The sequence below is a fragment of the Scyliorhinus canicula genome, chromosome 3, assembly GCF_902713615.1.
Source record: "Scyliorhinus canicula chromosome 3, sScyCan1.1, whole genome shotgun sequence".
NCBI classification, from domain to species: domain Eukaryota; kingdom Metazoa; phylum Chordata; class Chondrichthyes; order Carcharhiniformes; family Scyliorhinidae; genus Scyliorhinus; species Scyliorhinus canicula.
In genome coordinates this window covers 102,781,023-102,794,155 of record NC_052148.1, presented here as the reverse complement: position 1 = coordinate 102,794,155, position 13,133 = coordinate 102,781,023, and the positions used below count along the sequence as shown (strand labels likewise).

The 13,133-nt window shown below is 42.1% G+C and overlaps 1 protein-coding gene across 2 annotated transcripts in view; it reads right to left on the bottom strand.

The window, feature by feature from the left end:
- Window positions 1-13,133, bottom strand: part of ipo11 (importin 11) — a 712,587-nt gene that overhangs the window by 262,545 nt on the left and 436,909 nt on the right. For both annotated transcript variants that reach the window (XM_038791006.1, XM_038791005.1), the window contains exon 24: window positions 10,690-10,770. In XM_038791006.1, the coding sequence (XP_038646934.1) occupies window positions 10,690-10,770 (81 nt within the window). The remainder of the gene's footprint in view (window positions 1-10,689; window positions 10,771-13,133) is intronic.

Below are 13,133 nucleotides of genomic sequence, written 5' to 3'. Positions count from 1 at the left end.
CTGCCAGGGCATCAATGTCAGTATTACATTTTTAAAAAAAGCAAGGCAGCATAATAAGATAATTAGCAGACTGGCGTAAAGATTGCCTTTGTGTCAAAAGAATCAATCATCTCAGAAATTAAACTAGCTACAAAGAAAATGCATGTGCAACTGGTACAAAGTGATTCAAGAACATCGAAAACATATGTGATGAGTAACAAAAGTAAAATACTGTGGATGTTGGAAATCTGAAAAAACAGAAATTGCTGAAAAAATCCAGCAGGTCTGGCAGCATTAGGGGACATAAAAATAGCATTGAAGTTTCAGATCAAGGAATAGAGTTCTTAAAAAAGGTCCTTTGAATGGAAACGCTAACTTTGTTACTCCCTCCACAGATGTTACCAGACCTGTCAACAGTGCTGGATAACCATTTATATATTGATAAAATTCAATGAAATTTTGACAAGGGCCATTTTCTAAAGTAGTACTTTGTTCGAAGATCACTTCCATTAAAAGATTTAGGACGAGATTTGGCACCTGTGTGTTTCACAGTGGCGGGATCGTCTGATCCCACCATTGTCGATGGGGGTTTCCCGTTGAATACACTCCTTGACGCCAGGAAACCCACGGCGGGGGGCACGTCGGCAGGACCAGAAGATACCGATGGCATGAATGGCCTTGAATTCTGGCCTTAAATGTACTGCCCCACAATGTGATGGAGTACTCGTGATTCTTCATGTATTGAATTCCTAATCACAAATTCAAGCAGATGATCACAGCCAGATATGCATAAGTTGGTGTGTGAAGTTATTGCTTATTTTATCATTACAAACCAAAGAAGGATAGAAAATGAAATAAAAATTGTTTATTTTCACAAGTAGGCTTCAAATTAAGTTACTGTGAAAAGCCCCTAGTCGACACATTCCACGTCTGTTCAGGGAGGCCGGTACAGGAATTGAACCCGCACTGCTGCCTTGGTCTGCTTTACAAGCCAGCTATTTAGCCCACTGTGCTAAACCAGTCCCTGTGTGTGTAGGATTCCTACAATGCAGAAGGAGGTCATTCAGCCCATCGAGACTGCACTGACCCTGTGAAAGAGCACCCTACCTAGGTCCACTCCCCCCCGCCCTATCTCCGTAACCCCATCACCCCACATAACCTTCATACCCCTGGATGCTAAAGGGCAATTTAGTATGGCCAATCCACCTAACCTGCATATATTTGGATAGAGGGGGGGTAACCGGAGCACCCGGAGGAAACCCACACAGACACGAGGAGAACGTGCAAACTCCACACAGTCACCCAAGGTCGGAATTGAAGCTGGGACCCTGGCAGTGTGGGGCAGCAGTGCTAATCATTGTGCCACCATGCCGCCCTATAGTCAGCAGTGTTTTGGATGGCTGTTATCGTGCTCTTGTTTGTGGGAGCTTGTCAGCACAAATCAGCTGCCACATTTCCTACACTGTTGCAATAATGTCTTAATAGGCAATTCCATTATTAACTATCTAGTTCACTCTAATACATTTCCTGTTTCTGAGTTACTTGAAGTAAAATATATCTTAAACCAGGAGACAAATATCGTAACTACTAATATACGCGTGACGATAGGCAAAGGTTCAATATTTTGAGAGACACTGGAGTTTTCTCTAAATTATGTAGATGTTTTGATCGACAGCAAGTGCCAAAATGTAAAAAATTAGCAAATTTGAGTTTTGTGAATAAAAAGGGAAGACATTGCCACAATTGAATATAAATTGAAACTGTTGAAGTGTTTGATCTGATATTATAAAAGTTTGAACTCTGTTCATTCATTGATTAATTAGTTTTAAACTGTGATTGCCATGTCACTTCCAGCTGATTTTGAAAATAAATGATAATCAAGTCAATTCTTTACAGGGGGAAAAAAAGCTGCACCATGTTTATAAAAGTTAACACATCGGTAAATTAAAACTGAAGATACCTAAAATGCAATTAAGGGTTTTGTTTCCAAAATGTTACACTGATATTTCCATATTTGACTTTAGCTGAGCGTTTGTGTGGTACAACGAGTTCAGTACACTTTCCTTTCAAGTGTGAATCCGGATTGGAATCTATGCCAAACAGATGCACTGAACGGATTTGTTCTCTGCCATTTTTAATATTAGGAGGCACGGTGGCACAGTGGTTGGCACTGCTGCTCACAGCGCCAGGGATCCGGGTTTGATTCTAATTTTGGGTTACTCTCTGTGCGGGGTTTGCACAATCTCCCAGGGACTGCGTGGGTTTCCTCTGGATGCTCCGGTTTCCTCCCACAAACCAAAGATGAGCAGTTTAGGTGGATTGGCCATGCTAAATTGCCCCTTAGTGTTCAAAATGTTTGGCTTGGGTTACTGGGTTACGAAAATAAGATGGGGATGTGGGCCCAGGTAGGGTGTTTTTTCAGAGGGGCAGTGCAGACTCGATGGACCGAATGGCTTCCTTCTGCATTGTATTGATTCTATGATTCTAAGATGTATTTGGTGAGACCCACCCATGCTGTGCACAGAGTACTGTACAAAACCATCCACAATGCGGTGCAAATAGACATCTAACTGGCAATCTTGGTCAGATACGCGATCAGCATGGCTGCTGTGGAAAATGAAAATCTCTCAATAGTGCAGGATGATATCCAGCATAGCATATATTATTGGGCACCGTTACTTTGTATTGCTACTATTCTCCCTTATGCTTTAGTTGGATAGTGTGAAGATTCTCATGTGCGGTGCCCAATTTTTAATGGGAAAAAGTGTTTCATTGTAATCACATGAATGTAGTATCAAAAAATATATAACATGTTTATTTAACACAGCATCTGAAAAGCAGCTAACAGCGAAAACCACAAAAATCTCCAATTATTCGAGTCATTTTGCCATGAAATTTAAAAATCAGAAATTCAGCAAAGTAGACTTATTCATTTCTATAGGCAACGCCGCCCAACCAAGGTCATCTGTCTAAATTTGGCGATGCAATAAATCTAAATCAATAGGTCATTTTACCTTTGAAACAAGTTGCAACATAACTGAGGGTTGTTCTAAGAATGCAGGTAATGAGGAGTTCCATTTGGGACAGGATATAATGAGTGGAATTATATGACCAGATCACAGAAAAGGCAGGGTGTAAAATGCAGTGGGCCATTCAAAAGTCCATTGGCTTTGGCAGGTGCAGGAAATCCTACCGGTGGTAGGGGTCTGAAACTTCTGCCCAATGAGTCAGCAGGCAGAAAATAATGAAAGACAGAGCTCAAGAGATGAAAACTGCTGCTTGGACTCAGCAGAACAATAGAAAAAGATTGTCGCTGAACAAGAAACAGAACTGCTATTTTAATCTAATCGAAGTATGTAGAGAAGATCTAGGTATAGTAATTCAACTATAATGTAACAGCACACAACCTGAAGGAGTTCTTGAACATAAAATAGGACCATCAGCAAAAGATGACAAGTACATTAGGAACATTAGTTCAACTGATCATGAGCACTCAAAAATAATAACGACCATGACTAATTTCACTCTTGACAAAACTTTGCAAGGTGCATTATGTTAATGGTGCTAAATAATTGCAAGCTCTTTTTGCACAGCAGTTATTGATGCCTGCGAGAGAAATAAAATAATATGAGCATTAAGACAGGTTTACCACAGCACAGAAGAGATTTGTATATCCATGCAATGTTAAGCATAGACATCACACCATTTAAGATTTTAATTTCTGGCTCAAACTCCATTAAGCTTATTTGTGTTACAAAAAATCATATGCCTCATGAAAGCAGATTTTAAATGAAGAAAAATTAAATTTGGCTTAAATTAATAAATGTTTTAGTTGGGACTAAAAATGGTAATTTCCTTTTAAAGTAATCATGTCAGTGGAGAATGTGGAGCCTAATTTGGCTAAACACAGGTTTTGGACTCAGAAGCTGTCATAAAATGCACCAACCACAAATAGTGAGAAATTCAGAGGCATTCTCCGGCGGATTGCCACTCTCGACATATCTACCTATGTTGAATTGCAATGCCCCTGTCTCGCTCAACCTTGTTCGCTCAAGCTGGGTGAAATAGTGGCAACGAAGCTCGCCCCCAGCTGTATTGGCGTGGATTAACTGGGATGCAGAGAGGAAAGACACGCCCTCCTTTTACAGCACTAGCTGAGACCGGGAAGGAGAGGTGGGGGAAGAGAGGGGAAGAGAGAGAGAGAGAGAGAGAGAGAGAGAGAGAGAGAGAGAGAGAAAGAGAAAACGAGGTAGGCGGGTTGGGGAACTCGCTGCTTTATGGATGCACTGCTCTCTTTCTCTTCCTCTCATGCTGTTTCACTGTTTCTCTCTTTCCTTCTCTCCTAACCCTTCTTACGTTGCTTTATGGATTCACTTCCTTTAAAATACTAATCTACAATAGTATAAAATACTATTTACATGACAGCTGGAGTGCTTCATACAGCACGATAGAGAAAGAGAAGCAAATCCATAAAGTAGCATGAGAGAGGGTGTGAGAGAGAAAAACTATGTTTAACAAATTTATTAGAGTTCTTTCAAGAAGTTAACAAGCAAGTTGGAAAAGAGAAACATAGAACATAGAACACTACAGCGCAGTACGGGCCCTTCGGCCCTCGATGTTGCGCCGACCTGTGAAACCATCTGAAGCCTATCTGCCCCACACTATAGAACATAGAACACTACAGCGAAACCTGCCGATGCTGCATACGCAAATTTCCAGACAGCATTTGATAAGGTGCCACGAAGATTACTACTCAAGCTAAGTGCGCACAGTGTAATGTATGGCAGCTAAATTTGTCAATGACACCAAGATGGGTAGGAAGGGAGGTTGTCAAGGCTTCGGAATGGTGACATGGGGATTTTCACAGTAACTTCATGTAAGCCTACTTGTGACAATAAGATTAAAGATTAAGAAGGTAGAGAGTCTGCAAAGGGATATAAATTGGTTAGAAAAGGCATGTAAAAAAGGCAATATTACCATAATCCTGGGGGGCTGCAATATGCAGGTGGACTAGGAAAATCAGGTTGGTAGTGGATGCCAAGAAAAGCAATTTGTGGAACGTCAGATGTTTTTTGGAGCAGCTTGTGACAGAGCCTACTAGGGAACAGGCAATTTTGGATTTGGTGATGAGTAATGAGGCAGACTTGATTAGGGAACTTAAGGTGAAGGAACCCTTTGGGAGCAGTGACCACAATATGATAGAATTTACCCTGCAGTTTGAGAGGGAGAAGCTGGAATCAGATGTAACGGTATTACAATTAAATAAGGGTAACTACAAAGACATGAGGGAGGAGCTGGCCAGAGTTGATTTTTTTCAATATATGAAAGGTAAGAGACATCGGACCATTGGAAAATGTGGTTGGAGATGTAATAATAGGAAACAAAGAAGTGGCAGACGAACTGAATAGTTACTTTGCATCAGTCTTCATGGTGGAAGACATCAGTGGGATACCAGAGCTCCAGGAGAACAAGGGGGCAGAGGTGGGTGCAGTGACCATCACTAAGGAGAAGTTTCTGGGGAAACGGAAATATCTGAAGGTGGATAAATCACCTGGACCAGATGGACTACACCCAGGGATCTAAAAGAGATAGCTCAGGAGGTTGTGGAGGCATTGGTGCTGATCTTTCAGGAATCACTGGAGGCAGGAAGGGTCCCAGAGGACTGGAAAGTGGCTAATGTAACACCCCTGAAGGGTGGGAGGCAGAAGACGGGAAATTATGGGCCGGTTAGCCTGATTTCGGTCATTGGTAAGATTTTAAAGTCCACCATTAAAGATGAGATTGCGGAGTACTTGGAAGTGCATGATAAAATAGGACTGAGTCAGCACGGCTTCGTCAAGGGGAGGTCATGTCTGATAACTCTGTTAGAGTTCTTTGAGGAAGTAACAAGGAAGTTAGACATAGGAGAACCAGTGGACGCGATTTATTTAGATTTCCAGAAGGCCTTTGACAAGGTGCCGCATATGAAACTGTTAAATAAGTTAAGAACCCATGGTGTTAAGGGTAAGAACCTTGCATGGACAGAGGATTGGCTGACTGGCAGAAAGCAGAGAGTGGGGATAAAGGGGTCTTTTTCAGGATGGCAGCTGGTGACTAGTGGTGTACCTCAGGGATCGGTGATGGGGCCACAACGTTTCACAATATACATTACTGATCTGGAAGAAGGAACTGAGGGCACTGTTGTCAAGTTTGCAGATGATACAAAGATCAGTAGAGGGGCAGGTAGTATTGAGGAAGCAGGCGGGTTTCAGAAGGACTTGGACAGGCGAGAAGAGTGAGCAAAGAAGTGGCAGATGGAATACAATGTGGAAAAGTGTGAGGTTATGCACTTTGGAAAGAAAAATGGAGGCATAGACTATTTTCTAAATGAGGAGATGCATAAGAAATCAGAAGCACACGCTTCTCTTAAGGTTAACGTGCAGGTTCAGTCGGCAGTTAAGGCGGCAAATGCAATGTTAACATTCATGTCGAGAGGGCTAGAATACAAGACCAGGGATGTACTTCTGAGGCAATACAAGACTCTGGTCATACCCCATTTGGAGTATTGTGAGCAGTTTTGGGCCCCATATCTAAGGAAGGATGTGTTGGCCTTGGAAAAGGTCCAGAGGAGGTTCACAAGAATGATCCCTGGAATGCAGAACTTGTCGTATGAGGAACGGTTGAGGACTCTGGGTCTGTACTCGTTGGAGTTTATAAAGATGAGGGGGGATCTTATTGAAACTTACAGGATACTACGTGGCTTGGATAGAGTGGACATGCAGGGAATGTTTCAACCTGTAGGAAAAACTAGAATCAGAGGACACAATCTCAGACTAAAGGGACGATCCTTTAAAACAGAGATAAGGAGGAATTTCTTCAGCCAGAGGGTGGTGAATCTGTGGAACTCTGTGCCATAGAAAGCTGTGGAGGACAAATCACGGGGTGTTTTTAAAACAGAGATAGATAGGTTTTTGATCAATAAGGGGATCAGGGCTTATGGGGAGAAGGCAGAACAATAGGAAAAATATCAGCCGTGATTGAATGGCGGAGCAGACTCAATGGGCTGAGTGGCCTAATTCTGCTCCTATATTTTATGGTCTTAAGTGAGTGGACAAAAATTTGGCAGATGGAATCTAATATCGAAAAATGTGAACTTGTCCACTTTGGCAGACAGAATAGATAAGCTGTATATTATTGCAGAACTCCAGGGATCTGGGAGGCCTAAGTAAATCATAAAATGTTAGCATTCATGTGCAGCAAATGATTAGGAAGACAAACGGAATGTTACAATTTATTGCAAAGAGGACAGAATAGAAAAGTAAGAAAGTTTTACTGGGCCTTTGTGAGGCTGCATCTGGAGTACTGTATGCAGTTTTGGTCTCCTTATTTGAAATTACGCTAAAATAATTAAGTTAGAAACAATTCAGAGAAGGTCCACTGATCTCTTTCCAGGGATGAAGGGCGTAATCTTATGAAGCAAGGTTGAACAGGTTGGATTGTTACCCATTGGATGTTTAGAAGAATGAGAGGTGATCTTATTGAAACAAATAAGATCCTGAGAAAGAATACCAGGAGAATGTTTCCTCTTATCGGAGTGACTAGAACCGGAGGTCATAGTTTAAGAGGAGGTCTCCCATTTAAGATGGAGAGGAGGAGAATTTTTGTCATTAATATGTGGAATTTTGTTCCCCTGCAAGCAGTGGAGGTTGTGACAAGGGAGACAAGGGTTATGGCGAAACAGACAGGAAAGTTAAGTTAAACTACAACCAGATCAGCCTTGATCTTGTCGAGTGACAGAACAGGCTCAAAGAACCAAATTCCCATCTCCTGCTCTTAATTCCCATGCTCCAAGCGTAACCTCCCTATTCTTGCACTCTAGGCATCAGCAAGTTTTTTTTTATAAATTTAGAGTACCCAATAATTTTTTCCAATTGAGGGGCAATTTAGCGTGGCCAATCCACCTACCCTGCACATTTTTGGGTTGTGGGGGCGAAACCCACGCAGACACGGGGAGAATGTGCTAACTCCACACGTGACCCAGAGCCGGGATCGAACCTGGGACCTCAGCGCCGTGAGGCAGCTGTGCTAACCACTAGGCCACCATGCTGCCCTTTGCATCAACAAGTTAAGAAATATGTCCTATATATGTTCTTCATCTGCTTATCTACCTGGCCTGATAATTTCAGGGACCAATAGACATCCACTCCAAAGCTCCTCCATTCCTCTTCACTTTCCAGAAACGGAAAATATTTTTGCACATTCTCTTGCCTTGTTGATCCTCCTTAAATGCATCACCTCACATTTCTCAGAATTGAATTTAATTTGCCATTTTCTGCTTAATTGACCGGTCTATTGATATCTTCCTGCTAAATACGGTTTTCTTCCTCACTGTCAATCTCACAGCCAATTTTCACATCACTTGCAAACTAGGGTCGAAGGGCCTGTTCCTGTGCTGTACTTTTCTTTGTTCTTTGTTCTTAATCATGGTGCCTACATTTAAGTCTAAATCATGAACATATAACATGAACAGCAAGATACCCAGTACCTAGCCCCTGTGGAAATGGCCTTCCAGTCACAAAAACACTCAGCAACCAGAATTTGCTTCCTGTCACTGAGCCAATTTTGGATTCAACTAAAATCTATTTAGACTACATCAAACAAGTTATCCTCATTGAATTACTATACGAGGGAACAAGGCATGTTACCACGTTAGTCAGAGAGGACTTTCCCTTAATAAATCCATTCTGACTAAAAGGTAAACTCGTTATAATCCCAGATGACCATAGGCTGCTTTTCCCTTTTGAGGGGGAAAGCTGTCTGGTGGTATTTTAACCCGAGGATCACCACATCTCAGGCGAGGGGCAAGGTTGAGAAGGCAGTCTTCATGAAGTGCTATTCTCACTCTGCCTCTCTAAATGACAATTTATACTGTGTCTCAGAACTTTTTCCAATAATTTGTCTCCCCTAGAAGTCAATCTGGCTGCCTGTAATTAATTGGGCTATCTTTCAGTTCTTCTTCGAACAACGGTATAACATTAGTAATCCTCCAGTCCACTGCCAGAGAAGACTGAAAAATGATGGTGAGAGTCTTGGCTATTTCTTCTCTTAGCAGTCTGGGATATATTTTTTCCAGCCTAACCATTTATCCACCTTCAAGGATATTAAACAACATAATAAAATTTCCTCCCTAAGTTTTTCCAATCCAGTATTTCACACACTTCTTAACTACAATGTCTGCTTCTAGCCTCACTTTTGTGAAAACAGATGAAAAGAATGAATTAAGAGCCATGCCCACATCTTGGTCTCAACATATGTTACCTTTTTCTTGTTCTTTATAACACTCCCAATCTGGTGGATGGCTTGCATTCCTTGCCTTCATTTGGATCTTTTTTTCAGTTTTGTACTTTTTCGCACCTTCCATATTGACTAATTTGTTTAATTGTTCATTTTGAGCTCTTTCCCGTCAGAGCCCTGCACAAGTTTCGGGCTCCATCAATTTATTTTGAAAACCTTCCATTGTTAATTTGCAATTTTAACCATTAATAGCCCTATCCAGTTTTTTGTGGTCAATTCTTTCCAGATGCCTTAAAGCCAGAGGTATCCAAATGTGTTTCTAAAAATGCCCTTCCCCCTCTCAAACTATCAAATTTCACCAGATCATGGTCACTGTTAGCGATGTGTTACCTCATTCTTAGATTATTTATTAATTCAAGCTCAGTACAAAAATCTAAGATGGTTTCAAAATACTGTTCTGAATGCACTCAAGAAATTGGGATTAAAACAGACTATGTGGAAATTATAGTACTTCATTATAACGGCTGTGTTTATGCAACAAACTTCATTGATTTCATGTTATGTATCTTGCCAGAACCTATAAGCAGGTACCCAGCATCTGATGTTGGGGATTAGTGATGAATGTCGGAATTCAGATAGGTTGCATTATATGTAATTGGTGCAGTAAGGGTTAAAAGTCGAGGTTAATATGTGACTGCTGCAGTCATGTTTTAAACATCCTAGTTTGAAAGGCACCGAGCCTTTTGGAGACATAGGCGTAATTAAAGCATCATAAAAGCTGGGTGAATATAATTTTGTTTGTATTAAGAGGTTTCCCTGGGGAGTAGATAATTAGAGACATTGTGTTTAGCTTAGAAAGACAACATACTTAATGGGAGGAGCCAGGGGTTGAAGCAGTCAGATGTTGAGTTTTCAGTTTTGAAATTCAGTTTTAGATTGGGTTGTGGGCAGGCAAGCAGTTTATCTGAAAACAATGCAATTTTATCTGTCTGTGAACAGGAGCAGTTTCTCTCAAAACAGAGAGTTAAAGATTTAACATAGAATTTGCAGTGCAGAAGGTGGTCTTTCAGCCCATCGAGTCTGCACAAGCCCTTGGAAAGAGCACCCCACTGAAGCCCACACCTCCACCCTAGCCCTGTAACCAAACCTAACCTTTTTGGACACTAAGGGCAATATATAATGGCCAATCCACCTAACCTGCACATCTTTGGACTGTGGGAGGAAACTGGAGCCTAAAGCTGTGATCAGGTAGGACCAGTGGAACTACCGGGAATCAAGATATAGATAATATATTACACACACGCGCGCAACACATATATTAACATAATTTATATTTCTGCATGGTCCATTAAAATCAACACTCCTCTGTGCAAAAATAAGCATGGATGAAAGCTTCCATAACACTATGGAGTAGTGAGTAGAGATAAAACAGAGTACCTTAAGAACTTGAACTTGCCCTTCAGTGGTGATATCTTGCATTAGCTCACAGAAGGATTGGCACAGGGCAGCTGCAAAATTCTGCAAGAAATAATTTTCATGCTCACATCAAACTGTAAAATAAGTTAATGACATATTCCAGCAGGCACGCAGTGCAATTTAGTATCCAAACGTCAACAGAAATACAAAAGTGAAGAGAATATAATTGATCCTCAAGGATAGTGCAGTGAACTGAAATGGCACCAAAAATTGCATTTGTGATTCAGTTTTGAGGAAAGTTCGAAAAAAAAATCCAATATCAATACATAAATGTAATAAACTTTGTTGGCTCAGTGTAGTTATGCATTTTAATGCCTCTCCCTCCCCACAAGCACACTGGAAAGCTTCAATAAATGTTAATGTTGTTTGGTGTTTATTTTGATGTTTAAAGGGGAAATAAACATCTGAGAGATAACACATTTTATTCAAATTATTCCCTCATTATATTTTGAAAAATTATTTATGAAAATAGTTAAAAAGCCACATATTTATGCACGCGAGACCCTTCAGTTAGTTCTCCTTCTTTCTATTTTAATGCCACCATTGACTGGAAGTATCTCAAAGTAAAATCCCTACCTATAGCAACCATGCTATCTTGGAGTTTACAGATCATAATGAAAATGAAGGGGATAATGATGGCCAATTCTACAAAAGGAGGAGGCCATATTAAGAAATATCGTAACACAAAGATAAAATACTGCATACGGACATAGCCCTGAAACATTAACTCAATTTGGCTCCCCATAGCTGCCTGACCTGCTGAGTATTTCAGCAATTTTGTTTATGAATCAAAAGTACATTTCTTGATCACATTTTCTGAAATGTATTATCCCACATTTGAACAGGTATATTTACTGGGTAGTCCTTCGTAAGTGTTTGAGAGGAATGAAGATTGCCACTTACCAAGCTGCTGCTGGTATAATTGAAGTGGGGAAAGGAGCAGGTGACAGACAGGCCACCCAAGGCACAGTCTGTGCCCCCCACCTTCAAACCCGCCAGCAGAAGAATGTAAAATCTAGCACTTAAGGTTTACCCAAAACTGTTGTTTCCCCCAAGGGATGGAGGCTAGGGCAGTTGCATGCTCCTCCTGTAGGTTGTGGGTGGTGAGGGGTACCACTGGTGTCCCCACTGACTATACCTGCGGGAAGTGCACCCAACTCTAGCTCCTCAGAGAAGTGTTAGGGAACTGGAGCTGGATCTGGATGAACTTCGGATCATCCGGGAGGCAGAGGGGGTTATCGAGAAGAGTTACAGGGAGGTAGCCACACCCAAGGTACTGGACAAGAGTAGCTGGGTTACAGTCAGGGAAAAGAAAACTAATAGGCAGACAGTGCAGGGATTCCTCGTGGCCATTCCCCTTCAAAACAAGTATACCGTTCTGGATGCTGTTGGGGGGGATGATCTACCGGGGGAAGGCCCTAGCGGCCAGGTCTCTGGCACTGAGTCTGGCTCTGGGGCTCAGAAGGGAAGTGGGGAGCATAGAAAAGCAATAGTAATAGGAGATTCAATGCTTAGGGGAATAGATAGGGGATTCTGTGGTCGCGAGCGAGACTCCCGGAAGGTATGTTGCCTCCCGGGTGCCAGGGCCAGGGATGTCTCGGATCGTGTCTTCAGGATCCTGAAGGGGGAGGGTGAGCAGCCAGAGGTTGTGGTGCACATTGGTACCACGACGTAGGTAGAAAAAGGGGTGTGGAGGTAATAAACAAGTTTAGGGAGTTAGACTGGAAGTTAAAGGCCAGGACAGACAGAGTTGTCATCTCTGGTTTGTTGCCGGTGAAACGTGATAGCGAGGCTAGGAATAGGGAGAGAGTGCAGTTGAACACGTGGCTGCAGGAATGGTGTAGGAGGGAGGGCTTCAGGTATTTGGATAATCGGAGGGCATTCTGGGGAAGGTGGGACCTGTACAAGCAGGACGGGTTGCATCTGAACCAGAGGCGCACCAATATCCTGGGGGGGAGGTTTTCTAGTAGTCTTCGGGAGGGTTTAAACTAATTTGGCAGGGGAATGGGAACCGGATTTGTCGTCCAGCAACTAAGGAAGCTGATATTCAGGACGCCAAAGCACGTAGTACTGCAGTGGGGAAGGTAACACTGACAAAGGAGAGTACTTGCAGGCAAGGAGATGGGTTGAAGTGTGTATACTTCAATGCAAGAAGCATCAGGAACATAGAACATAGAACAGTACAGCACAGAACAGGCCCTTCAGCCCTCGATGTTGTGCCGAGCAGTGATCACCCTACTTAAACCCACGTAACCTGTATACCCGTAACCCAACAATCCCCCCATTAACCTTACACTACGGGCAATTTAGCATGGCCAATCCACCTAACCTAAGGAATAAGGTGGGTGAACTTAAGACATGGATCGGTACTTGGGACTACGATGAGGTGGCCATCACTGAAACTT